This window comes from Nyctereutes procyonoides, unplaced genomic scaffold (genome assembly GCF_905146905.1).
Source record: "Nyctereutes procyonoides isolate TBG_1078 unplaced genomic scaffold, NYPRO_anot_genome, whole genome shotgun sequence".
Taxonomy (NCBI): Eukaryota; Metazoa; Chordata; class Mammalia; order Carnivora; family Canidae; genus Nyctereutes; species Nyctereutes procyonoides.
This window is the reverse complement of record NW_026575020.1, coordinates 60,504,005-60,529,190: the sequence shown is the minus strand read 5'-3', so window position 1 is coordinate 60,529,190 and position 25,186 is coordinate 60,504,005. Positions and strand designations below refer to the sequence as shown.

The window sequence follows — 25,186 nt, the reverse complement described above, 5'->3', positions numbered from 1 at the left end:
GGGTGGCTCAGCGGTTTAGCGCCGCTGGCAGCCCGGGGTGTGATCCTGGAGACCCAGGATCGAGTCCCATGTTGGGCTCCCTGCATGGAGCCTGCTTCTCCCTCTGCCTGTGTCTCTGCCTCTCTGTGTGTGTGTGTGTGTGTGTGTGTGTGTCTATGAATAAATAAAATCTTAAAAAAAAGAATGCAAGTAAGTGTAACAAAGTAGAATTTCCTGGGTCTCCTCTCAGTTCTACCTAAATCCTGAGGAATAAAATCACTTCCAGCTACAGCAAGCAGGAAGGACCTACAGGAGGTACTAACAATTCAAATGCGCCTTCAGGATAGGGAAGGGGAGTCTTTCTGGAGGAGACGGAGCGTGAGCTGAGGGGTCAGGGAGCCCGCTGTGCTCAGGCACAGCCCAGCTCTGCTGCAGCTGGAGTAGATGGTCTCAAGGTGTGGGTCCTGGACCAGCGGATTAGCAACAGCTGACTTTGCAGCCCCCCACCCCCACCCCTGGGAACAGGTGCCAGCAATCTGTGCTTCCACAAACCTGCCGGGTGATTCAGGTGCCTGCCCAGGTTAGGGAGCCACGGGCAGAGAGAAACTGAAGCAGATGGGTCAGGTCGCGTGCCTGTGTTGGTAAACCTCCTGGGGTTCCGCGGACCCGAGCACACTGGTTTCTCCTAAGGGACTACGCGTTGCACTAATCTCACGAAGGCTGTAAAACATGTTGAGAATCGGAAAGGGACAAAGGAGAAGAGAGGCTCCCCTGTTCTTCCAACATCCCGCTGAGGCGCTGGGTGGGGGCTCCTCCTGGCTCAGGCAGGGTCGTGACCGCGGCCAGGTGGTGGGGTCCTGCTCGGGTCCTCACCTGCGGCAGTAAGAGAAGGTGGCGTCTGGCGGAGGGAGCAGGTGGGCCCCCTGCGTGGCCGTCGCAAGGTTTTCCCGGAGGAAACTGCCTTTCCCAGGGCGATCCTTTGGGGACAGGCCAGCCCGCGAGAGCCGGGCCGGTTCCGGGAGCCTCGGAGCCGCGGCAGCCACCGCAGCGGGGCTCAACTTCTATGACGACTTGTCAGGGCGGGAACAATTCACGCTCCTTCGACGTTACTGGAGCTTCAGCATTTTTGCCAGAGCTGGTACACGTGTACTGTTAGCTTATCTTCGCTTTCTGGTTTTATCGGTTTTTGTTTTTTTTTTTTAAAGATTTCATTTGAGAGCAAGAGGGGCTGGGTGGGGAGGTGCGGACCCCGGGGTCGGGACCTGAGCACACGCTCCACCGACTGGGCCACCAGGGGCTTTGATCAACGTTTTATTTTATTTTATTTTTTTTAAGATAGATTATTTATTTATTCATTTATTTATTTATTTACTTACTTACTTATGAATGATAGTCACAGAGAGAGAGAGAGAGAGAGAGAGAGGCAGAGACGGAGAAGGCAGGCTCCATGCACCGGGAGCCCGACGCGGGACTCGATCCCGGGTCTCCAGGATCGCGCCCTGGGCCAAAGGCAGGCGCCAAACCGCTGCGCCACCCGGGGATCCCCTGATCAACGTTCTAAGGGAGACTTTTGAGGCCCAGTTTACCTTTCCAGGCTTCCTGGGGCGTCACCCCCGCGGCCTCCGCTCCAGCGGCCCGAGGCGCCGGCTCCCCGGCCGCGGGCGCTGCGGCAAGAGGCCCCGCCCCGGAAGTCGGGCCCGCCTCGCCCGGAAGTCGGCCGCCCCGCCCCCAACCCGGAAGTGGGCGGCCCGCCGCGCGCCGCGAGGTCCCGGCTCAGCGCCCGCGGGGTCGTGTGCTCGGTAGGCGCGGGGGTCGGGGCGCCGTCGGGGCTGCGGGCGGGCTGCGGGCGGGCTGCGGGCGGGCTGCGGGCGGCGCGTGGTGGCGGGAGCGCCGGGCGCGGGGGCCCTGGCTGTGGGAGCCGCTGACGCCCGCGCCCGCCGCCGTTCGGGCACCCGGCGCCGCGCCTCGGAACCCACCGTCGGTGCGTGCGCGGAGAGCCCGGAGCCCCGCCTGCTGGGTGCCAGCCGCGTCCGCGCGCCTCGGTCCGCCGGCCGGCGGCTGCCGCTCCCCCCCGCCCCCTCCGTCCTCCCCCTCCCCCCGCCGCTCCCCCCGCCGCCTCCCTCCCCGCCCCCCCGCGCCTCCGCCGCCCGAGGCCGCTCGCAGTTCCCTTTCTGGGCGGGGGCCGCGCGCTCCGGGAGGCTGCGCCGGGGCGAGGCTCGCGTGCTGCTGGGGCCGCGGTTCCCGGAGCCCCCGGGCCGGCTCCCCCCGGGCGGGCGGTTGGACCCCAGCCGCGGTCTGCCCTCGCCCTTCCCCAGCCCGTCTGCGTCGGAGCGCTGCCCGCCCAGGCCCGGGATGTACATGCAGGTGGAGTCCCGCAGCAGCTCCTGCCTCCATCTGAAGAGGGCTCCGGGCATCAGGTCCTGGTCTTTGCTTGTTGGTAAGGATTTCCGTATTTCCCCCAAGCTAAAAACCTGACTTTAAAAACAACGGAAACGGGGATCCCGGGGTGGCTCGGCGGTTTGGCGCCTGCCTTTGGCCCAGGGCGCGATCCTGGAAACCCGGGACCGAGTCCCGCGTCGGGCTCCCGGCGCATGGAGCCTGCTTCTCCCTCTGCCTGTGTCTCTGCCTCTCTCTCTCTCTCTCTCTGTGATAAATAAATAAATCTTTAAAAAAAATAAAAAATAAAAAAATAAAAACAATGGAAACAAACCTGTCTTGTTGCCCCCAAGTACAGCAGTTATCTCGTATCTTTCTAGCTTCTATCCTCCGTGCGATTGTCCTTTTTGCACCTTCACCTTAAGGTTGTGCCTGTTCTCCTGAGGTCCCGTGTTCTCCTTTTCCTTGCCTCCCATCGCCAGGGTGCGGGTGTCAGGCTGGGCGATGGGCCCCAGTTCGCTCCCTCACTGTCCCTCCGGGCGTCCAGCACGCGGGGGCAGCTGCAGGCCGTTGGTGGGCCTGGTGTGAGGAGTGGTGTGGCCGTGCCTTCAGCAGCCTGCCTCTGGTCCGTCGTTCCCGACACCCTGCTCGTGGCCACCTGCCTGTAGTGCTTCGTGTGCCACACGCGGTCCTTGCGCACATGCTGCACTGGTGGAGTAAACAGACCCCTGCTGTCCGGCTCCTCCGTCTGGTTCGCTGGTCAGCCCTGGAGCCCCGGGTAGAGGAACAGATTCCCGGAACGCAGAATGGCATTTGCGCCTCCTGCCTCTTGCCCTCCTTCCTGAACCATGGTCTCTGGTTCTCCTGCTTCCCACCTCCAGGCATCCCTGGCACCCCCTGGCACCAGGAAGGCCTGCTCTCCCTGCACCTCTGGGCCTGTGGCTCCAGGTGAGGGGTCCCTAGGCCGCTGGTGGCCCAATAGAAGCACCTGCTTTCTTTTCTCTTCACAGGAATCTTGTCCATTGGCCTGGCTGCTGCATACTACAGTGGAGGTGAGGTGCATCCCCCTGCCTCCCTCCCCGCCCACCCCGTAACTTAGTCTTTTGAGAAATAGAGAAAAGAGAGAGAACTCGCCATTAGTGGTGCCCACTGAGCCCCTGCCTTTGGGGCCACAGGCGCCTGTGCAGGTGCTGCCCCAGCCTGAGCGCTGGTGCGTCCTTCCTAATAGCCTGTCCCGTGCCACCTGTGCTCTTCCCTTCTCGTATCTGGAGCACTTTCCCGGGTGATGAAACTTTCTTAAAAGGTGCTCTTGTATTTGCCTGAGGCTGTTGCAGGCTAAGCCACGCTTGTAGCTGCCCCTGCAGGTGCCTCCCTCCACCATCACACTGTGTCTCCAGCAGATGCTGCAGGGAGAGTGGAGGGCACAGAGCTGGCCGGACATTTCACATATGGTTCCAAGTGACAGGCAGGGCCAGCAGTGCCGGGCGGCCACCCTGGGCCAGGTCTGCTGGCCCCAGGTGCCACCCCTGCTCGGTATCAGCTGGCGAGTGGGCCCATGGCACGCAGGCCTCCGCCCGCTGCTGCTGCCCCTCACCCGCTGCCTGTTGTTTGCTCTGCAGATAGTCTGGGCTGGAAGCTCTTCTACGTCACGGGCTGCCTGTTCGTGGCCGTGCAGAACCTGGAGGACTGGGAGGTAAGGCCAGCGCAGGCGAGGGTGGGGGCGCCGTGGGAATCACCGCAGGGGGAGAGGCTCGGAGGCCTCACACACCCCCTGTCCTCAAACTTCAGCTTCGAGGTTTCTGGTTAGTGGGACTCAGCCCCTGGGCCGAGGGATCCCTCGAAGCTGTATTTCTCCTAGACGCTCTTTGCGAATGCTCTCACCGAATTCCTTGCTCCGTGGTGTTGCCATAGCACGAAGCAGATCGAGGGTGCCCTGGGTGAGGGGCCGTCTCCTTGGTGGGCCCTTCCTGAGGAACCACAGGACCCACGGTTGCTCTCTGGCCCCCACTCCCGTTTAGTGACCTCAGCTTGGGGAGAGCACCTGCTCTGATGCCCCTCTTTGTCTCCACGCCCCCCTGGCCCCGTGCTCCCGACACGTGGGAGCCCAAGAGGGTGTGGCTGTAGGTGTCTGGCTCTGGCGGAGCAGTGCTAGGCCATCAGGGTTGGGGGTCAGTTGGGTGACTTCCGGAGTGTCTGCTCCCGGTGAGTCCGGGGCCCCTTCTGGAAGTTTCACATGTGGCTGGCTTGCACACAGAGAGGCGGGCAGCCGGGTGATCCCCTTCTGGCTGCTTTCCCAGGAAGCCATCTTCAACAAGAGCACGGGGAAGGTTGTACTGAAGACCTTCAGCCTGTACCGGAAGCTGCTGACTCTTTTCAGAGCTGGCCACGACCAAGGTGAGGCGTGTGGAGGACGGGACCCAGGGCAGGAGCTGCTTAGACCAGGCTAGATGGAGGGTGGGGAGTGCGACTGCAGAGACCAGGCCGGAGGCCTAGAGGTGGGGAGGGTCTGAGCTGGCCGCTTGGTGATCCCGGGTGCCGACACTGGCAGGCAGCCTCTACTCTAGCTCAGTGCCCAGCCCTTAGGCACCAGGAAGGCCTTTCTCAGCGATTGGGGAGGATGAAGCAGAAACACGGGCAGAGCAGGGCCGGCTTTCCAAGGGGACAACGGGTGCCATGCTCCTCCTCACCCCGCGGGCGCTCACCGCAAGCCTGTGCTGCGGTCACTGACCTGTGCTGCCATCCCCTGCAGGGTGGCCGCGTCAGGGCACAGGTGGGAAGGGCAGGTGCGCCAGGGCACAGGCGGGAAGGGCAGGGAACCATTGACCCCCCCACCCCACCCCACCCCCGCAGTGGTGGTCCTGCTGAATGACATCCGAGATGTGAACGTGGAGGAGGAGAAAGTCCGGTATTTCGGGAAGGGCTACATGGTGGTGCTGCGGTTCGCGACAGGCTTCTCCCACCCTCTCACCCAGAGTGCTGTAATGGGCCACCGCAGGTAAGCTCTGGGCAGGTGACTGCTGGCCACAGCTGGCCACCCGTACCCCCCGCCGTCAGGTGGCCCCCACAGGGCACTGCAGAGCTGGGCACAGGGAGGGTGTGTGGAGGGATGAGACCTGCCCCTGCCGCTGGGGGAATGTTGGGAGTCCCTATGGGGACAGGAGAGGTCTCCATGAGGACAGGCTGGGCTGGGGTCAGCTGGGGATGGGGACCAGAGCAGAAGGCACCATGTGGGAGGGGAGCCTGGGGGTGCTGGAGGCGGGTGGTCCAGCAGGAGACTGGGGTGGACTTTCTGCCTCCCCTGGGGTAGCGGGCACCTGTGCCCCGGTAACCTGCCCTTCCTCCCGGTGTCGGCCGGCCCAGTGACGTGGAAGCCATCGCCAAGCTCATTGTCACCTTCCTGGAACTGCACCGTCTGGAGAGTCCTGCGGAGCTGTCTCAGAGCAGCGACAGTGAGGCTGATGGCCTGGGGACCCAGAGCTAACGCCCCTGAGGCCCTGCCTGGGGTTCTGGTGGCGCCCTAGTGGGCCCGATGGGCCACCAGCAGGTCTTCCTCCAGCCCTGGCAGTCCCAGGGTGGGACCCTCTGCCGTTCCTGCTGCTTGCTTCTGCCTCCTGAGCAAAACCACAGGCTGGACTTTGGACTTTGTCTGCAGGCTCTGAGCTGTGCAGGGAGAGCGTTGGATGGCCAGCCCCAGCCTGGCCAGCGTGGGTGGGTTGTGAGGGCACATGCACCCCAATGCCTGCCAGCGGTGTGGGGATCAGGTCTCTGAAAAGGAAGCAGTGCCCAGGCTCCCCGGGGTGGGGAGGGGGGTTGGCCAGCCCCGGCACCCCCAGCACCCCCAGCAGTTCGGTCCCAGTGAGAGCAGGGCCAGCAGCTGGGTCAGGCCCAGGGATGCCAGGGGGCTGCCCACGCAGGCGTGTGCCCCACCCCACCTGCTGCAGCCCTTCTCTGGTTACTGAGGTGCTGGCCCAGGGGCTGTGGGCCCCACCTGGCTGCGTGGCAGCCACTCCCAGGGCCTCTGCAGCCCACAGGGAGCCCTTGTCCACTGGGATGGCAGCTGGGCTTTTGCAGGTGCGAGAAGCCTGTGCACGACCCGGGCCAGGGTGGCTCCTGTAGGAACCCAGGCGGGACCTGGTGCCACGAGGACCCTCTGAGCAGGCGCTGCAGAGCAGGGAGCACGGCCTGAGGAGTAGACCTGCCCCCTTCTCAGCGGAGGTCCCCGACAGCCCTAGTTTGGGGGCGCAGTCACTTACACATACCAAAGTTAGGTTTTAAAGTGGTAAAATTCAAAAGCTTTTTTCTAAAATAAAGTATGAAATGCTGTAACTGGTTTCTGGCGTGATCATCCTGACGAAGCTGCCCCAGGGCGAGGAGGGACTGTTGGGACCCCGGGTGAGGAAGGCCCCACTGTGGGCCTGAGCCGCTGGCCGGACCCCAGGTCATCACCAGGTCTGACTCCCACCAGCACGAGTTCCGGGTCCTGCTCTTTATTTTAACCCAACAAGCTCTACACAGTCAGGAAGCAGGCCTCTGCGTGTCTTCCTTGCACGTTTTCCACTTGCCTTCCAGACGCTAACCGTCTGCCCCGTGGGTGCGGCGGGGGCGGGCATCAGCCGGACGCAGGGCCTGGCCCTCAGGGGTCCTGACCCGCCTGCGGGCTGGCGCTGGGGCTGGCGCTGGCTGCCTCCCTCAGGTCCTGCAGCAAGGCCTGCAGCCGCTGCAGGCTGGGCCGCACGTTCTCCTCCAGCCACTCCTCCACGGCATCCGGGTAGAAGACGCGCCGCAGGGCGGCCTCCAGCTCCTGCACCACGGTGCTCCACCTGGCCAGGAGGCTGAGCAGCACAGGAGCAGTGAGCCGCCGGCTGGCACCCCGGGGCAGCAGCTACAGCCTGTGCACTACACGCCCTGAACGACCCCACACACGGAACGGGGCTATTGGCGCCCAGCGCACAGGGCGGGTCCGAGCAAGTGTCCTGGTTCAACATCTGAAACGAATGCTCTTCGCAGCTGACCTGCAGGGTTTTTCTTTCCGCGTGAACCTGTCAACGTCTGACAGTGTCCTCCGCCCCGTGGGGACACCATGTTGGCCTCAGCTCAGCGCGGTGGGCCGGGACAGCACGAGGCAGGGCCAGCTGGCCCCGATGAGCCCTGGACCCCGTCCAGGCACTCACTGACCCTCACCCTTTTGGGCTAGGGATGCCCTAGCTTCTCTGACGCCCACGGCACAGCTGAGGCAGGAAGCTGGCTCATCTAAGCATTCATGGCTGCAATCCTAGAGAGCCTGTCTTGGTTTAAAGCAGTAGCCAAAGGACGTGCAGCCCTGGGGGGGCCCGGGCCCGGGGGAGGCTACGAGCAGGGGGGCGGCTAACCTGAGCGCCGGGGGCTGGATGTGCTGGACCATGACGGGGTGGATGAGCTTCCGCCGGCGGTGGTAGGGGCCAAACCAGCCGGTCACGTACCTGGGGGCAGAGCCACACGGGTGGGTGGCTGCAGCCAGCAGCCCAGCCCAGCCTGCCTTGGGGGGGGGGGTCGTTAAAGTAATACCTTTGAAAAGACTGAAAAATCTGATAGAAATTTTAAAAACCAGTGAGTGTTTGTGTAGGGCGGACCACCCCTACCCCCACCCCCACCCCCACCCCAGCCCTGCACCCCTGCCCCTCACCTGTCCCTCTCCAGCAGCGCGTCCACGGAGCTGCGCAGGTGGAGGCTGACATGCGTGACGAGGGCCAGGATGTCGCTGCCGGGGAAGGAGCCAGCGCCCTCGCTGCATGGAGAGCCGCCGTGCTGAGGTGGGGGTCCGAGCGTGGGGGGAGAGGCAGGGCCAGGGGGCGGGCGCTTACCCTGTAAAGTCAGTCGTTTCTAGGTTTGAAATCCCGAGGAAGTTCTCCACTCTTGCTTTAACGTCTTCGGCAAAACCTCCTGCAACGAGCACAGACGGAGGTGGTCAGAGGGGCCCCTGGAGGAGAGAGGCAGGGAGCCTGCGCCACGCGTGGGCCTGGGTGGCCGGCAAGGTGACCAGAGGCCAGCGTGCACGGGCCAGCCCCAAGGAGACCTCGGGGACAGCTGGGTGTGGGGCTCCTCACTGAACACAGGAAGCAGCTCACCATGTGAGACATAGGAAGATAGAGCAGAACCACCACCAGGGAGACCACCAGCCCATATGCAGCACCTGGCACATGTGGTTCCTCACCGGTGGAATGTTCCAGAACAACTGAAATGAACCAGCGAGGCCTGCAGGTACCAGTGTGGATGGAGGTCAAGAGGCCCTACCAGCCCGTCTCCACAGCAGGAGGAGGGCTCCATGGCAGCGGCGCCCACCTCAGGGGACAGGCAGTGGAGGCCAGCCCCCAGCGTGTCCCCGCACCCTCTTCTAAACGCGTCACAGCTGACACTTCAGAAGCACCAGAGGGGAGGCTCAGGCCCACCGTCCACGTGGGGCCTCAACGTGCTATGGAGCCCATGCCCCGCTTCCCTCGGTGCCTCTCACCCCACACGCAGCAGGCAGTCCCGCTGTGGGCGCCCACGGTCCACGCGCACGTGGGGGGCTTGGTGGCACTAGGCACCCATCAGTTACATGGCACAGGCACGGCCACCTCGGGGGCTCACAGCCTGGGGGCACCGGGCAGGCGGGTGGCTGAGTGAGGAAGACACAGCCGGGCGTCGGGGCTCGGCTCTGCACGTCCCGCACTCCTGCCGCCGTGAAGTGGGGACCTTACCGTGTAGGAGCGACTGCAGGCAGACAGCCAGGGACGGGATCCCCACGGGCAGCAGCTCGCACAGCACCGAGAAGTGGTCGTACCTGAGGCCACGGAGGGGCCGCTCAGCTTGGCGCCCACGCCTGCCCGGTGGGTGCTCCACGGCCTCTGCTGCCCGCGGCCTCTAGGGGCCCTGCACGGCTGGCCGCTGCCTCCGGAAATGTCCCCCACCCAGAGGTCCTGCCAGGGCTCAGTCTGTGCACTCGGCCCCCTGAAACCCTTCCCCCATTCCTCCTGGATCTCGCCTCGGGGGACCTGAGGACGGGCAGGGCCCGGGGCCTCCGGCTGCCCCCCTCTGCCCCGACCTGGCCAGGAGTGTGGCTTCACTGGCAGCTCCGCTTTTCAAACGGTGTGATATCCCTGAAGAGCTAAACTCTGTCCTCAAGGCCGCCCTACGCATGGCTCTGGAGGCCGGGCCGCCGACGTGCAGAGGTGCCTGGGGCCAGGAGGGCCAGTGTGCTTCGCGGCCGTGCACGCCCCCTCTGCAGAGTCTGGGGGTACCCAGGCCCCTCCCTCCTAGGAGCACCGGTCCCCTCCCAGGAAGCGTGAGGCCCAGACCGGACGGGACAATCAGAGCGGCTGCAACCTGGGCGGTCGGCCCGAGCGCCTCCCTGGGGCCCGTGTGGCCTTACCTTTGCCAGCCGGTCAGGACGATGCCCTGCAGCATGTCCGCTGGCCCCCTGGCCGCCACCCGCAGCCACTGCACGTTGTTCCTGAGGTGGTGCTCGATGGGGGTCAGGGCCTGGCTCGCCCCCGTGGCCCCCTTGAAGGCGCTGGCAGCCCATAGCCGGAGAAAACCACACTTCCGGTACTTTTCCATGAGAAGAGCTAGGCGAGAACATGAGTGGTGTGACCGCCTGGGGCCCCAGGAGCTGTGGCCGTCAAGCGTGGACGCTGCGCTTGCCCAGAACCCGGGAGACCCCCCAGCCGTCGTGTGTAGTCCCCGACAGACTAAATCTCAGTGAGAGAAGGGACCCCTGCTTTGTGCAGGTGGCCCCTAGTCCAGCTGCTTGTTAGGAAATCTGGACAGAACAGGCCATCTGGTGAGTGACCTGGGATAGGACACGTGCCAGGGGTGCTCCTGGGCTGCCCGGGCTTGCACGGGGAAGCAAGGCAGGTGGCAGGATCCTGATGCACCAAGGGTCAGTCAGGGCTGCAGGGTGTTGGGGGCCATGGCCAGGGTACTGACCTTTGCCGTGGACGTCCAGGTCGGCCCCATAGTCCCAGAGCACGGGCTCCACCAGCTGTGGGACCCCCGATGCTGGGGGCGGAGAGCGCTGTGAGCGAGGCCGTCGGACACACCCCTGCGCCCTGTCCTGCGGCCTTGTCTGGGGCGCCTGGCCCTTAGGCACAGGCTGGACGCAGCTCGGTTTGACGGTAAATGCTGCGGCCCTGCAATCGGCCAGCTCCGGAAATGACCAGACTGGGTTCTGTGACAGGTGAGCCCCCGGGCCAGGGTCCTAGAGCTTCCTGCAAGGGGGACATGCTGGTCTGCGTGCCGCGGCGGGGGTGCCGGGGCAGGTACAGCGGGAACACACCACGGCCTGGGTTTAAGTCTAACCAACCTTGTGAGAACCCAACGGGCCACACGTGGGCCGGGGCTGCCTCGAGGACACCCGGCCTTGCAGACCCTGGGCCGGGCGGAGCGTGGACCACGGGTATGTCTCTGTCCCACCCCAGAGCCCCGGGCAGGGGGCGGCCCGGGGGGAGGCCCCGAGGGGCTGCTGCATTCCTGGCCCGGCAGCCAGCATGAGCTTTCGCCACGGCCCAGCAGGGCTGCCTCAGGGTCCTGTGGGGCTGAGGCGGCAGCAGCACTGGACACTGCCCCCGTCCCCCTCCTGCGGGGCCCATGAGGGCCCCATGGCTACTGTCCGGTCAGACCTACCACCCTGCACTCCGGTGAGACCCCCGCAGGGCTTCTGGGGGAGCGGCATTTTGTAGAAGAATGTTTAGAGGGGCTCTAAGGAGGCTGCCCGGAGTGAGCTTCGGGGAGGGGGCCTGCTGGCTCCTCACTCCTGCCACCAGAGGCGGGGACGTGCCTGCCCACCTGCGAGCTGGTCCTCGGGGATGGCCCGCAGCATGTCGTCCCACACCAGGGGCCTGGTGGCCGGGTGCCGGGCCAGCACGTGGCAGGCCACCGCCTTCATGTGGGACAGGCACAGTCTGGCTTTGGTGTTGTGCTCCTGCTGCAGCCACCGTCTCGAGGCCTCGCCCTCCCCGAGGTAGTAGACCTGAGGGGAGCCCAGGGCGGGTTTGTCCCTGCGCAGGGACACCAGTGCCAGCTGCCCATGGGGAGGGGCCGCTGAAGGGGCCCTCCTTCTGCACCGAGTCCCGACTCTACTCCCGGGGTCCTCCGGAGGTTCACAGCAGCCCGAGGGCAGAAGGCCGAGGTGCCCCAGCCAACAAGCAGGTACATGCACGGCCCGGCCTGCACTGCTGGGGTGCGGACGGCCCTTGGGGCGCCAGCCCTCCACCCCTGTGCTTCAGGCTGCACCCGCACCAGGTCACAGGGCAGCCGGCGCGGGCGCCCACACTGGGGGTGGCTCCTCGGTGGGGCGAGGGGCCCTCGAGTGAGGGAGGGGCCGCTGCAGCAGGGGAGCAACACCCGGCAGGCCAGGCTCAGGGGTGAAGAAGCATCGCAGGACCCACCTCGTCGCAGCCGACATGGAGCCACCGGGCACCCGGGTGCAGCTCCATGACCTGGCTGATCATGGCTCCCACCAGCGCCAGGGACTCAGCCTCATGCGGGTTCAGGGTGTTAGGGAAAAGTGCCACTTCTCGGAGGTGAGCGAGAGCCTCGTGCTTCAGCACAAACTGCAGAGACAGAAGGGGACATGAGGGGCGCCGGGAGACAGGTTCGCCACAGGGGCTGGTTCTGGCTCCCACGGGGTCACCCCAGAGGGCGCTGCTCCAGGTCACCCAGAGGGCTGCTGGCCGGGCTGAGCCTGTTGCTGGCTCTCGGCCCTTTCCTTCCGGTCAGGTCTACCTGGGCCGGGTGAAAAAGGAAAAGCCAGGATCACTCACATTCGGATGGAGCTGCCACCAGCTGGAAATGTGATGGGTGACCGTAAAAACGAGAGCCCCAGAGGTGACACACACTCTCTTCACAGCCCAGCTGACTGGGGGCCACACACATGCCCAGCCAGGGTGGATGGGGCACGGCTGACCTCCCAGTGCCCCCAGCCTGTGGCCCAGACCCTGGCTGACCACCAGCTGCGAAGACAGAGGGGTGGCCTGAGGAAGCCAGGCCAAGACAGAGGCCATCACAGCTACACAGGGCCGGGGACGCGGACTGAGACCCCAGAACCACGAGAGCACGTGTCTGTAGTTCCAAGTCACTGGCTGACATCCTTTGCTGCTGCGGCCCCAGGAAACACACCACCCTGAGAGCAGTCAGGCCCCTCAAGGAGCAGGAGTGGGGGGGGGGCGCTGCAGGACAGCGGGGCAAGGGGCAGAGCGGCACCATTGGGGGACCTCCCCCAGGTCAGGCGGTGGTTCACACGAGGCTGGAGCCAGAGGGATGGCAGGCGCCAACTCGAGAGACACAGCAGCAGAAGCGGCAGGACCTCACAATGGCCCAAGTGCAGAGGTGCGGGGGCGTGCCAGAGTCGGCAGCGGGGCCAGGGTTGGGGGTCCTGAGGACGGGGAGGGAAGCAGGAGTGGACGTGTGTCGTGTGGAGAGGGAGCGTGAGGCGAGGGGCCCCGGGAGGAGCCACGGGGACGCCGCCTCGTGTAGCGGGATGCACCTGCTAGCAGAGCAGCACAGCCAGACCTGGGCCTGCAGGGGCGGCTTCGGGAGGGAGCGGCTGCGGCTGCGAACAGCCTGTAGTCAAGGACGCCCGACCAGAACCTGTCGCTATGTTTAGTGACTCGGGGGACAGAGGGGCTCTGGGGGATGCTCTGTGGACTGTGGGCCGTGGCAGCAGAAGTGAGGAGCCCAAAGAGCACAGCAGGCAACGTGGGCCAGGAAAGGCCGAGGCCTGAGCGTGGGAGACGTGGGCACGTAGCAGGGGGGACTTGCGTGTGACTGGAGGAGAACGCAGCCCCTCTGATGCTGGCCGGGGGGGGGGGGGGCACAGGCCCAGCAGGCGTCCCTGCTAGAGAAGAAAAACACGGAACCTATAGCCATTAAATCAATGTGTCAAACCTGTTTCCCATCTTTTGATGCAGATGTGAACATATTTCTGAAGATCACACAGGAACTTGGGGAGATATTTTCAGTACTAAGCGATGAATACAAGTTAAAAAGGAGAACAGGAGAACATATGGACTCTCGGGGCTCCATGGGAATCGTGCATCCCCACTGGCCCGTCTCCTGCATTCTGTGGACAGAGGTTGCTCGGCCCTAGAGTTTGCAGGGCAAGGGCTTCTAGGAAAGAACTGCTCCTTGTCTGTGGCCGGCCACTGTCTGTGTGCCCCCGAGCCCACACCTGGGCACCATGGAACTGGGGTTCCTCCCACTTACCTCCATGTGTCCAAATGTCTGCACCAACGGAATGACCTCGAGCTCATTCAGTGTAGCCAGATGTAGGATCTCTTTAATTTCAGGGGGGCTAGGAGACAAAGACCACCCAGAGGTTCACACCAGCTCCTGTTGGCACGCCAGCCCCTGTAGAAACTCCAGCTCTTGTTCACACTAGCACCTGTTCACCTTCCAGTCCTTATTCACACCATCTCCTCTTGACCCTCCAGCACTTGTTCACACCAGCTCCTCTTGACCCTCCAGCTCTTGTTCACACCAGCTCCTCCTGACCCTCCAGCTCTTGTTCACACCAGCTCCTCTTGACCCTCCAGCTCCTCTTGACCCTCCAGCTCGTTCACACTAGCTCCTCTTGACCCTCCAGCTCATTCATACCAGCTCCTCTTGACCCTCCAGCTCATTCATACCAGCTCCTCTTGACCCTCAGCTCATTCATACCAGCTCCTCTTGACCCTCAGCTCTTGTTCACACCAGCTCCTCTTGACCCTCCAGCTCTTGTTCACACCAGCTCCTCTTGACCCTCCAGCTCTTGTTCACACCAGCTCCTCTTGACCCTCCAGCTCTTGTTCACACCAGCTCCTCCTGACCCTCCAGCTCTTGTTCACACCAGCTCCTCTTGACCCTCCAGCTCCTCTTGACCCTCCAGCTCGTTCACACTAGCTCCTCTTGACCCTCCAGCTCATTCATACCAGCTCCTCTTGACCCTCCAGCTCATTCATACCAGCTCCTCTTGACCCTCAGCTCTTGTTCACACCAGCTCCTCTTGACCCTCAGCTCTTGTTCACACCAGCTCCTCTTGACCCTCCAGCTCTTGTTCACACCAGCTCCTCTTGACCCTCCAGCTCTTGTTCACACCAGCTCCTCCTGACCCTCCAGCTCTTGTTCACACCAGCTCCTCTTGACCCTCCAGCTCCTCTTGACCCTCCAGCTCGTTCACACTAGCTCCTCTTGACCCTCCAGCTCATTCATACCAGCTCCTCTTGACCCTCCAGCTCATTCATACCAGCTCCTCTTGACCCTCAGCTCTTGTTCACACCAGCTCCTCTTGACCCTCAGCTCTTGTTCACACCAGCTCCTCTTGACCCTCCAGCTCTTGTTCACACCAGCTCCTCTTGACCCTCCAGCTCTTGTTCACACCAGTTCCTCTTGACCCTCCAGCTCTTGTTCACACCAGCTCCTCTTGACCCTCAGCTCTTGTTCACACCAGCTCCTCTTGACCCTCAGCTCTTGTTCACACCAGCTCCTCTTGACCCTCCAGCTCTTGTTCACACCAGCTCCTCTTGACCCTCCAGCTCTTGTTCACACCAGCTCCTCTTGACCCTCCAGCTCTTGTTCACACCAGCTCCTCCTGACCCTCCAGCTCTTGTTCACACCAGCTCCTCTTGACCCTCCAGCTCCTCTTGACCCTCCAGCTCGTTCACACTAGCTCCTCTTGACCCTCCAGCTCATTCATACCAGCTCCTCTTGACCCTCAGCTCATTCATACCAGCTCCTCTTGACCCTCAGCTCTTGTTCACACCAGCTCCTCTTGACCCTCCAGCTCTTGTTCACACCAGCTCCTCTTGACCCTCCAGCTCTTGTTCACACCAGCTCCTCTTGACCCTCCAGCTCTTGTTCACACCAGCTCCTCCTGACCCTCCAGCTCTTGTTCACACCAGCTCCTCTTGACCCTCCAGCTCCTCTTGACCCTCCAGCTCGTTCACACTAGCTCCTCTTGACCCTCCAGCTCATTCATACCAGCTCCTCTTGACCCTCCAGCTCATTCATACCAGCTCCTCTTGACCCTCAGCTCTTGTTCACACCAGCTCCTCTTGACCCTCAGCTCTTGTTCACACCAGCTCCTCTTGACCCTCCAGCTCTTGTTCACACCAGCTCCTCTTGACCCTCCAGCTCTTGTTCACACCAGCTCCTCCTGACCCTCCAGCTCTTGTTCACACCAGCTCCTCTTGACCCTCCAGCTCCTCTTGACCCTCCAGCTCGTTCACACTAGCTCCTCTTGACCCTCCAGCTCATTCATACCAGCTCCTCTTGACCCTCCAGCTCATTCATACCAGCTCCTCTTGACCCTCAGCTCTTGTTCACACCAGCTCCTCTTGACCCTCAGCTCTTGTTCACACCAGCTCCTCTTGACCCTCCAGCTCTTGTTCACACCAGTTCCTCTTGACCCTCCAGCTCTTGTTCACACCAGTTCCTCTTGACCCTCCAGCTCTTGTGCACACCAGCTCCTCTTGACCCTCCAGCTCATTCATACCAGCTCCTCTTGACCCTCTACCTCTTGTTCACACCAGTTCCTCTTGACCCTCCAGTTCTTGTTCACACCAGCAACTCTTGACCCTCAGCTCTTATTCACACCAGCTCCTATTTACCCTCCAGCTCTTGTTCATACCAGCTCCTCCTGACCCTCCTGCTCTTATTCACACCAGCACCTGTTGACACTCCAGCTCTTCTTCACACCAGCTCCTCTTGACTCTCAGCTCTTATTCACACCAGCACCTCTTGACCCTCCAGCTCTTGTTCACACCACCTCCTGTTCACCCTCCAGCTCTGGTTCACAGCAACTCCTGTTGACACTCCGGCTCTGGTTCACAGCAGCTCCTATTCATACTCCAGCTCCTGTGACCCTGTTCATACTCCCACTTCTGTTCATGTTCCCCCTCCCTTGTCAGGTTCCAGGTGGGCTCTCCTGGGGAAACTAGTATGGTCGGTATTTCCTAAAGCTCGAAAGATACTCAAGGTTTCAGAGAGGGCTCCCACCCTAGAATTTGGGGAAATGATGCTCTGTTACGTCCTCAAGTAATGGTTTGCTTTTTACCAGCTATTCTTACCAAACTCTGTAAGAAGCTGAAGCCATTTTACAAGAAACTGGGCCATACAAGGAATCATATTGTAGAAAGGGGGTTGGCAGATGGCTCAAGGACAAATTCATCTGCTTGTTTGCATACAGCCCATGACCTAAGAATTGATTTTCAAGTTTAATATGGTTGAGAAAAATAAAAAGAAAAATACTTCATGATGTGAAAATTACATGAAATTCATATTTCCATGCCCACAAGTAGAGTTTCACTGGCACTCAGCTGTGGCCACTCACTGACATTTCCATTCATGGCTGGCTGCTCATGCCCCACAGATTTCAGTAACAGAGACCAGGTGGCTGCAGAACTGAAACTACTGCCTGACCCTTTATTTTTTTTAAAAGATTTTATTTATTTATTCATGAGAGACACAGAGAGAGAGAGAAAGAGGCAGAGACACAGACAGAGGGAGAAGCAGGCTCCATGCAGAGAGCCTGATGTGGGACTCGATCCAGGGACCCCAGGATCATGCCCTGGGCCAAAGGCAGATGCTCAACTGCTGAGCCACCCAGACGTCCCTGCCTGCCCTTTTAAAGAGAAGCTCATGACCCCTTTCACAGAGAAAATTTAAAAGATCTTCGAGGTTGCAGTAAGGGGGCTCATCCCCGTGGGGGTTAGTGAGCTCCATGAGTGCATCTGAAGGCGGGAATGCTCCGGGGGGGCACGGACGGCACCTGGGAAAGGCTGGCTGCCCACTCCAGCACCTGCTGTCATACATGGATTTATTGCAAGAAAGCGAGTTCCAGTTTCTGTGTTTGAACCATCTCATAACCAGTTCTATGAACATATGGACTTCAAATAGACCTTTTTCAAGCTTCACAGGTACCCTAGCACTTGTTTCCACTTAAAAAACAAATAACCAAAAAGTGTTCATCATAAGAAGAAAAATAGAGCAGCATGAAAAGAACGCAAACTTCCAGCAACCTCACTGCAGCGTTAACACTCTGGACAAACACACGGAGCACGTACGCCCCGCGGAGTTCTGACATAGACCGAACCTCCCTCCAGAGCGGCCCACCAGCCGGACTTATCTTTTCTCAGCCTTGTGAACCCAGAGCATTAGACCCTTTTAAAAATCTTCACCAATTTGGGCAGCCCCGGTAGCGCAGTGGTTTAGTGCTGCCTGCAGCCCGGGATGTGATCCTGGAGACCTGGGATCGAGTCCCGCGTCAGGCTCCCTGCATGGAGCCTGCTTCTCCCTCTGCCTGTGTCTCTGCCTCTCTCTCTGTGTCTCTATGAATTAAAGAAAAAAAAAAAATCTTCACCAATTTGATAGCCAAAACAGCATTTCACTTGTCTTAATTCACTTTATTGCTATCATACGCTTATCGGCCATTCTTGTTCTGGGGGAGGGGATCAGCCCAATGTCTTTTGCTCATTCTCCTTTGAGGCTGTTACTGACTTACATGGACGCCACAACCCTAAAGCCAAGCAGGGCGCACCCATGGCCGCTGTATCTGCTTTTATTAATTCTGACACCCCCTCTTTTAACCTCTGCTTTCCTGATAAGGGTCCCAACTGTGGCCTTAAAGAGCAGCATCCGCTTCCCCTCACCCCCGCCCCCATCCTTCTCCCTCCCCCTTAATGCTTCCAAATTCTCTCCAGTAAGCGTATTTTATTTCTGTAACTAAGACAGGAGTTTAAAAGCCAGAAGAGGGCTGCCCAGCACTGCCAAACCCTTGCCCGCCCTGCCCACGCCTCCAGGTGGCCCCACACATCCGCTTTCTCCGTGGCTGGGAATACCTGTACGCGTGCTTGGCTCTCAGCAGCCTGAGGTGGCCCTCGTAGGGAAACATGTCTTCGTACTCAAGGAGGAGCCCGTTGGCGCCAAGGGCATGGAACAGAGGAAAGACCTGGGGGAACAGGGATGCTATGAGGAAGCGACTATCTGAAGGAAGGTGACAGAGGTGCCACATGTGGACTGTCTTCCTGCCTGTGGACATGGGTCGTGGTTGATGCTCACATTTCTCCTGCAAATGTTTACCCTGGAATGCGCACCGTGTGCTACACCAAATCAAACCCTCTGCCGCTGCAACCTGTTCGCTTGGCACAGGAGAGGCCTGCACCTGCGCAGCAGAGCTGTGGCTCAGCCTTGGGGTTCAGCCGGGAGGCAGGGAGAGGCTGCGGGTGTGCGGGGACGGGCTGTCCACTTCCTCCTCTATCTCTATTTCAGAGGATATGAATTCCTATCAAGCACGTCCAAGACGAGTTCACATTTACCATACAAAGAATTGAGATTTTCTTCTAGTCTGACACCAAGGCTGGGGTGGAAAAGAGCACATTCTGGGAGCCATCGGAGGGGCCTCCTGCAGGTATCTGTCCACCCTGCCCTGGACAAGGGGCACTGCAGGTCCAACAAGACTTTAACACTCCTGTTGATGTGTCTGTCGAAGTTTCCTCTCCTGCGAGCATGGGGACGTTCTGAAGAAGCTGGATGGAAAGAAGAAAAAAGCCTGGGGCTAATGCTCAGCTGCAGACAATTCATCATGAGCAGTCGACTGCAAATTACAAAAAGAGGCAGACAAGCTGGAAAGGAGGAGCTTCTGCAGGTCAAGCACGCCGATAACGTGACATCAAGGTCTTGGCATTTCCCCATTTCTTCAGTATTTCTGCTTCTGGTGTCCATCGCAGCCTCCCGTGGCCCTCTGACCACCACGGCCTGTATGGCACTCTGGCCGTTGGGGTTGGTGGCGATCCGTCATGTCATGGGTGGTGGGGAGCTGTGGGGCTGGGAATAAGGTCCTCGCTGTAAATCTGCAGGAGCGTGCACGTGCACACACACGGGGGGTGATGCACTGAGCCCCCTGCATCTGTCGTTGAGGCTCAACATCATTTCACCTAACTTCCACTTTTATGACTGGAGTATTTCTAAGCAAATCCCACACTACACAACTGTTCATCTGTAAATACTTCAATATACATCCCTGATGATCTTTTTACAAAAGCACACCCCACACCACCATTATCTCCTCTAACCAAATAATTCGTTAATGTCATCCATGCTCTAATTTTCCTGTGTTAAAATCTTGTCACATATGGCTTGTTTGAAACTAGTCCAGACAAGGTCCATACACTGCCTTGTTTGAATGGATCTCTTAAGGTTCTCTGATTTTTAACAGTTCCTTCTACTTTTTTGAGTTTGTTGAAGAGACCAAGTCACTTATTTTGTATGATGTTACAAACTTTGGATTTGACGGATGGTATTCCCAAGATGTCCTGTAGCATGTTTGCCTATTTCCTATTCTCATGGGTGCCGATGGTTAGACGTGAAGGCCTGATTACATCCAGGTGTTATTCTTTTGGCAAGAATACTTCACAGGCAGTTCTAGAAGTCATAAGTCTGGCTGCCCCACTGGAGTGATGTCAGGCTGATCGGTGATGCTCTGGGGCATCAGCTGACCCACCCCTAGAGCCTCTGCCTCATGGTTTCAGCCACTGCTGAAATGACTGCCCAGCGCACTGACCAGGAACTGCAAGGTGGTGACTTTCCAGGTTCATCACTCCTCGGGTGTGATGGCTGGAACTCTCCCTCACGGAAGAATTTCCTCAGTGATTACTTGGTCACTCCAGCCCTGATGATGCTGGGACCTTCATATGCAAAGGTCAATTTTGTTGGATACAAAATCCTTGAATATCTTAAATGTTACTCCTTTGTTTTCCTGTCACAAAATGCTGTCAAAATATCTGATGCTGATCTAATTATCCTTCCCTCATATGGAACTTGTATCTCTTTCCTGTGTGCCCAAGAGTTTTCATTTTTTAAAAAATCTGATACAACTACCGGATGACGCCTTAGTGTCTATCATCCCAAATATACGATATGCCCTTAAAAAAAAAAAAAAAAAGATTTGTTTATTTGAGAGAGTGTGTGAGTCAGGGGAGGGGCAGAGAGAGAGTGTCTCAGGCAATCTCACACCCAGAGCTCAGAGACCAACTCCAGGCTTGATTCCACAACCCATGAGATCATGATCTGAGCTGAAACCAAGAGTCAGGTGCTCAACCACCCGAGCCACCCCTGGTGCTCCAGGTACGCCCTTTCAATAGACCCATGTATTCTTAAATTTTGGAATAAAAAACACAAAGTGTTTTTGTAGTTTCTGGGCATTTGTCCTACAGCACTGCCTTGGTTCTTCTTTGGGACTGTTGCAAACTGAAAACATGGCTACAATCTGTGCCTTCCTCATCAGGAGGCAATATCTATTCCCAGCCTTGAATCTGGGCTGACTCTGGACTTGCTTTCCAAGAGTTAACACTAGGCCCAGGAAGGCTTTCAGCTTTGGCTCCCACGCCCTCAAAGCACTGCCCTGCGACCACCATGCTAACAGAGGCTGGCTTGGCCTCCGAGAGAACAGGCACCCATGTGGAGGACCAGAACCATGGTGCCCAGTGGAGAGCCAGCACTAACTGGTGGATGTGTAAGGCCCTCTTGGACCATCAACTGTTCCTACTTGTCTGGGGACAGCCAACACAGGAGGGAGCCCAGGGCGAACCAGCAGAACCACCCACCAGCCATGGAAAGAGGAAATGATGACTTTCTGTCTTAAGCCTTGAAGTTGGGCATCCAGCAGCAGAAGACTGAGGCAAGGGCTCCAGCTGCAGGTGAGTTGGACCTTCTTTGCTTATCTTCTGTATCTTTCAATTTGTCAGATGCTTTTTATCTTTTCACGTTTGACAGCCTCTTTTTCCTTATTTATTTCCCAATAGTATGCTTTCCACAGTGTCTGCTCACTTCTGTTCTTCTGCCTTGATCTATTTCAGCCAGACACCGCCTCTGTCTCCTCTGCATCCCTGCTCCCCTCTCAAAACCTGTTCTCTGCTTCACTTTTTTTTTTTTAAGATTTTATTTATTTATTAGAGACTAAGAGAGAAAGAGCACAGAGGGAGCAGCAGAGAGGGAGGGAGAAGCAGACTCCCAGCTGAGCAGGAAACCCGATGTGGGGCTCGATCCCAGGACCCTGGGATCATGACCCAAGTCCAAGGCAGATGCTTCGCGGACTGAGCCACCAGGTGCCCCCCTGCTTCACTTTCACTGTTCCTGCGCAGCTCCCCATGGATTCGCTCAATACTGTGTTTTTAATGTGGGGCTCTGTCGTTCTAGAAGTTTCTGGACAGTATTTCTGAGAGCCGTAGGCCTCTCCAGCATTTTCCTCTGAGTCTTTTTGCAGTCTCAAATTGCAGCCAGTGAAAGCCCTCCCCTGTTCCTTTCTTGATGGAGGACAAGTACTTGTGAGCTGTTTTCTGGTACTTCTGGTCTCGGCCCTGTTAGAATTCCATTCTCTTTCCTCTATCACCCCCTGCCTGGTTATTAATCTCACATGGGCGGTAAGCTGTACCACTTGCATTTGAGACACATGGGGATACCCCATATCTACTTTTGCTCAAGAGTGTATTAGTTTTCTAGGGCTGTTGTAACAAATTATCACAAACTGGGCGGCTTAATACAATGAGAATTTATTCTCTTCCAGAAATAAAAAATCAAGGTATGGGCTGGGCAGTGCTTTCTTTGAAGGCTCCAGGGAAGTGTCTGGTGTCACTGGCAGTCCCGGCATTCCTTGGCTTGTAGATACATCCCTCTAATCTCTGCCTCTGTCTTCACATGGTGCCCCCCTGTAACCCCTGTGTCTAAATTTCCCTCTTCTTACAAGGATGTCACTCATTGTATTAGAGGTACCCTACTCCAATATGGCCTCATCCCATGTTGATTATAACGGCAAAGACTGAGGTTACATTCACAGGTGGTTAGGATTTGAACGTTACCTCTTTGGGAGATGCCATTCAGCCCACAGCAAACCGGCTGTGGGTTTCTTTTGTTGTGTTCACCCCTCTCCCCACCCCTTTTGCTATCCTAATTGCTCTGTTTTATGAAGGCATTTGGGGGAAACTCAAAATCTATGCTGCTGCCAACACTGCCCCGACTTGGAAGCCCATGGTTGTGCTCTAAGCACACCATCCTACAGAATACTGTTCACAACTTTGAAGACCAAACCCAGGCAAGGAAAGACCATCTTAGGGGGAAGGGGCTCTTACCTCAGAGAGGTAGGAGACCTTTGGTGGAGCTCCTTTAAGGTCCAAATGAACTAATCGCATCTTAAATGGTGAAGAACCTGACATTTCACTATTTCTCAGGAAGTCATAGAACAATCCCTTGTCTGGGTGCTTCTTCCTAGTGGAGAAATCCAAAGTCATAAATAGGCACAGGCTCCTTTTAGCCCCTGCCCTTCACTCTGTGCTTCCATTCCCTGGGAGGAAACTCATTTCACCAACATGAAAATGAACCAAGAAGGCTCCCTCATATTCAGGTAAAGGGACCTTTGCCATTTAGTTATGATTAGCCCCTAAAATAGAATGGCACCGGTTTCCTCATAAGATGGCTGTGACTTAGGGGATCCCTGGGTGGCGCAGCAGTTTGGCGCCTGCCTTTGGCCCAGGGCGCGATCCTGGAGACCCAGGATCGAATCCCACGTCGGGCTCCCGGTGCATGGAGCCTGCTTCTCCCTCTGCCTATGTCTCTGCCTCTCTCTCTCTCTGTCTCACTGTGTGCCTATCATAAATAAATAAAATAAAAATAAAAATTAAAAAATTAAAAAAAAATGGCTGTGACCTATAATAACACAAATGATTACAATATAGTTTTGTTTTAAATTAAAGACCGTCTCCAGTGGTATACACTTGCTAGTGTAAACACGCAGATATGTCTAAACATTTTTCAGGCCCTGCAATATGATTTTTCTGTAGAAAATGTATCCCTAATTTTATTTTATCTTGAAGAGCATTAAAGAAAACCCCTGACATTTCTAGAACTCAAGTCAGTTTCATTGTATGGAAGAAGAAACTAAAAGTTTAGTTTAGGTCAGAGAACACTGCCTAGGATTTAAAATAGGCCACTGATAATCTGAAGAACAAATGAGCCATGAGTACATGGGGCTGACTCGCTTTTATAAAGTAAAGGAAGTAGCTGGATGACAACAAAGTAACTGGTAAGGAGCGTGATTTCTTTTTTCCCTCTAGCTATTTTAAAAATACAAAGGGTTAGAAGAGAAAAGAGAAAGAAAATCTTTGCGTATGGGTCATGTTTACAGCTCAACAATTCAAACTACTCATTCAGTGTGAGGACTCATAAATCCCTGAACCTAAGAAGTCTATTATGAAACAAGGAACATAAAATAGACACACGGGGCAGCCCGGGTGGCTCAGCGGTTTAGCACCGCCTTCAGCCCAGGGCGTGACCCCGGGGTCCCCGGATGGAGTCCCACATCGAGCTCCCTGCATGGAGCCTGCTTCTCCTTCTGCCTGTGTCTCTGCCTCTCTCTGTGTCTCTCATGAATAAATAAAATCTTAAAAAATAAAAAAAAAATAAAAAATAATAATAAAATAGGGGATCCCTGGGTGGCTCGGCGGTTTGGCGCCTGCCTTTGGCCCGGGGCGTGATCCTGGAGTCCCAGGATTGAGTACCGCGCATAGGGCTCCCAGCATGGAGCCTGCTTCTCCCTCTGTCTGTGCCTCTCTCTCTCTCTGTGTCTATCATAAACGAATAAATAAGGGCAGCCCCAGTGGCGCAGCAGTTTAGCGCCGCCTGCAGCCCAGGGCTTGATCCTGGAGACCCTGGATCGAGTCCCACGTCGGGCTCCCTGCATGGAGCCTGCTTCTCCCTCTGCCTGTGTCTCTGCCTCTCTCTCTCTGTATCTCTATGAATGAATAAATAAAATCTCAAAAAAAAAGAATAAATAAAATCTCTAAAAAATAATAATAAGATAGACACACAAAAACTAGCGTGATTAAAAAAAAATCATATTCAAAACAGTCTCCATCACAAAATTCTCAAGGCAATTCCTGAAATCACCAGCTGTTGGATGGACGAGTTTTGTGAAAACACATTCTGAACGCTGCTTTTATTTTATTTATTTTTAAAAGATTTTATTTATTTCTTCATGAGAGACACAGAGAGAGAGGCAGAGACACAGGCAGAGGGAGAAGCAGGCTCCCTGCGGGGAGCCCGACGTGGGACTCGATCCAGGGTCTCCAGGATCATGCTCTGAGCCAAAGGCATCCCCTGAACGCTGCTTTTAAAGCTGAATTCTTAAAAAAAAAATAAAATAAATTCACAAACCAAACCAATTTCCCAGGGACTGGACTTGGAACACTTCTGAGCCGGGAGGTGTGCGCGGGCGGCGTGCGCATCCCCTCATCGGGAGGGAAACCCTGCGCCTGCGCCTGCGCCCGCATCGCCGGGCTAGGGCCGTCGGGGCCTTACCTGCCGCAGACGCGCCGGCTCAACAGTCTTAAGTCTCTGCAAAACCTAAAGGAAAAGAAGCAGACAAGTGGGTGTTTCGCGTCCGTAAGGGCGTGCGGGTGTCTTTACCTGGATGCCTACCGACGGGCGGTCTCCCGCAGACCTGGCGGGCTCGCCCCGGCTGCCCGGAACCGCGTGCGCAGGTGCTGCAGCCCCGGGCCCCTCCCCCTCCCCCCGGGCCCGCCGGCGACCCCCCCGCCCCGCCCCGGTTCCGAGCCCCGCGGCCCAGCGGTTCCGCTTCTCACCCAGCGGGCGGACGCACAGGCGAGTCCCGAGCGCCCGCGGGTCCCAGCACCCGGGGGGGCGCGGCCCCGGGGACGCAGCGGAGGCCGCCGCCGGGGAGCGCCGCGAGGTGCGCGCCCAGGTCCACGCGCGCTCCGCCCCGCCCAGCGCGGCGCTCGGCCTCCGATTGCTCGGGCCTGGCCGCCAGCCCCGGGGTCGACGGCCGAGCGCG

The 25,186-nt window shown here is 58.1% G+C and overlaps 2 protein-coding genes across 3 annotated transcripts; one reads left to right on the top strand and one right to left on the bottom strand.

Annotated features, from left to right (window-relative positions):
- Positions 1-1,697: 1,697 nt before the first annotated feature.
- LOC129507155 (cytochrome b-245 chaperone 1) lies at positions 1,698-6,681 on the top strand. 2 transcript variants are annotated; one of them, XM_055321420.1, is made up of 7 exons: positions 1,698-1,778; positions 2,295-2,416; positions 3,366-3,407; positions 3,975-4,048; positions 4,653-4,749; positions 5,206-5,350; positions 5,716-6,681. In XM_055321420.1, exons 2-7 carry the CDS (start codon positions 2,332-2,334, stop codon positions 5,834-5,836), a joined length of 564 nt encoding a protein of 187 aa, XP_055177395.1. In that variant the 5' UTR covers positions 1,698-1,778; positions 2,295-2,331; the 3' UTR covers positions 5,837-6,681. The 2 variants fall into 2 exon arrangements, with proteins under 2 accessions (XP_055177395.1, XP_055177387.1); XM_055321412.1 differs by lacking the exon at positions 1,698-1,778 and having other exon boundaries at positions 2,104-2,416.
- HEXD (hexosaminidase D) lies at positions 6,636-25,125 on the bottom strand. The gene is made up of 14 exons (XM_055321389.1): positions 24,978-25,125; positions 24,694-24,738; positions 22,470-22,605; positions 18,186-18,295; positions 13,576-13,663; positions 11,760-11,924; positions 11,158-11,341; positions 10,300-10,371; positions 9,743-9,938; positions 9,072-9,154; positions 8,196-8,274; positions 8,018-8,119; positions 7,725-7,814; positions 6,636-7,187 (listed from the first exon to the last, which is right to left on the bottom strand). Exons 3-14 carry the CDS (start codon positions 22,551-22,553, stop codon positions 6,989-6,991), a joined length of 1,452 nt encoding a protein of 483 aa, XP_055177364.1. The 5' UTR covers positions 22,554-22,605; positions 24,694-24,738; positions 24,978-25,125; the 3' UTR covers positions 6,636-6,988.
- Between the last annotated feature and the right edge of the window lie 61 nt (positions 25,126-25,186).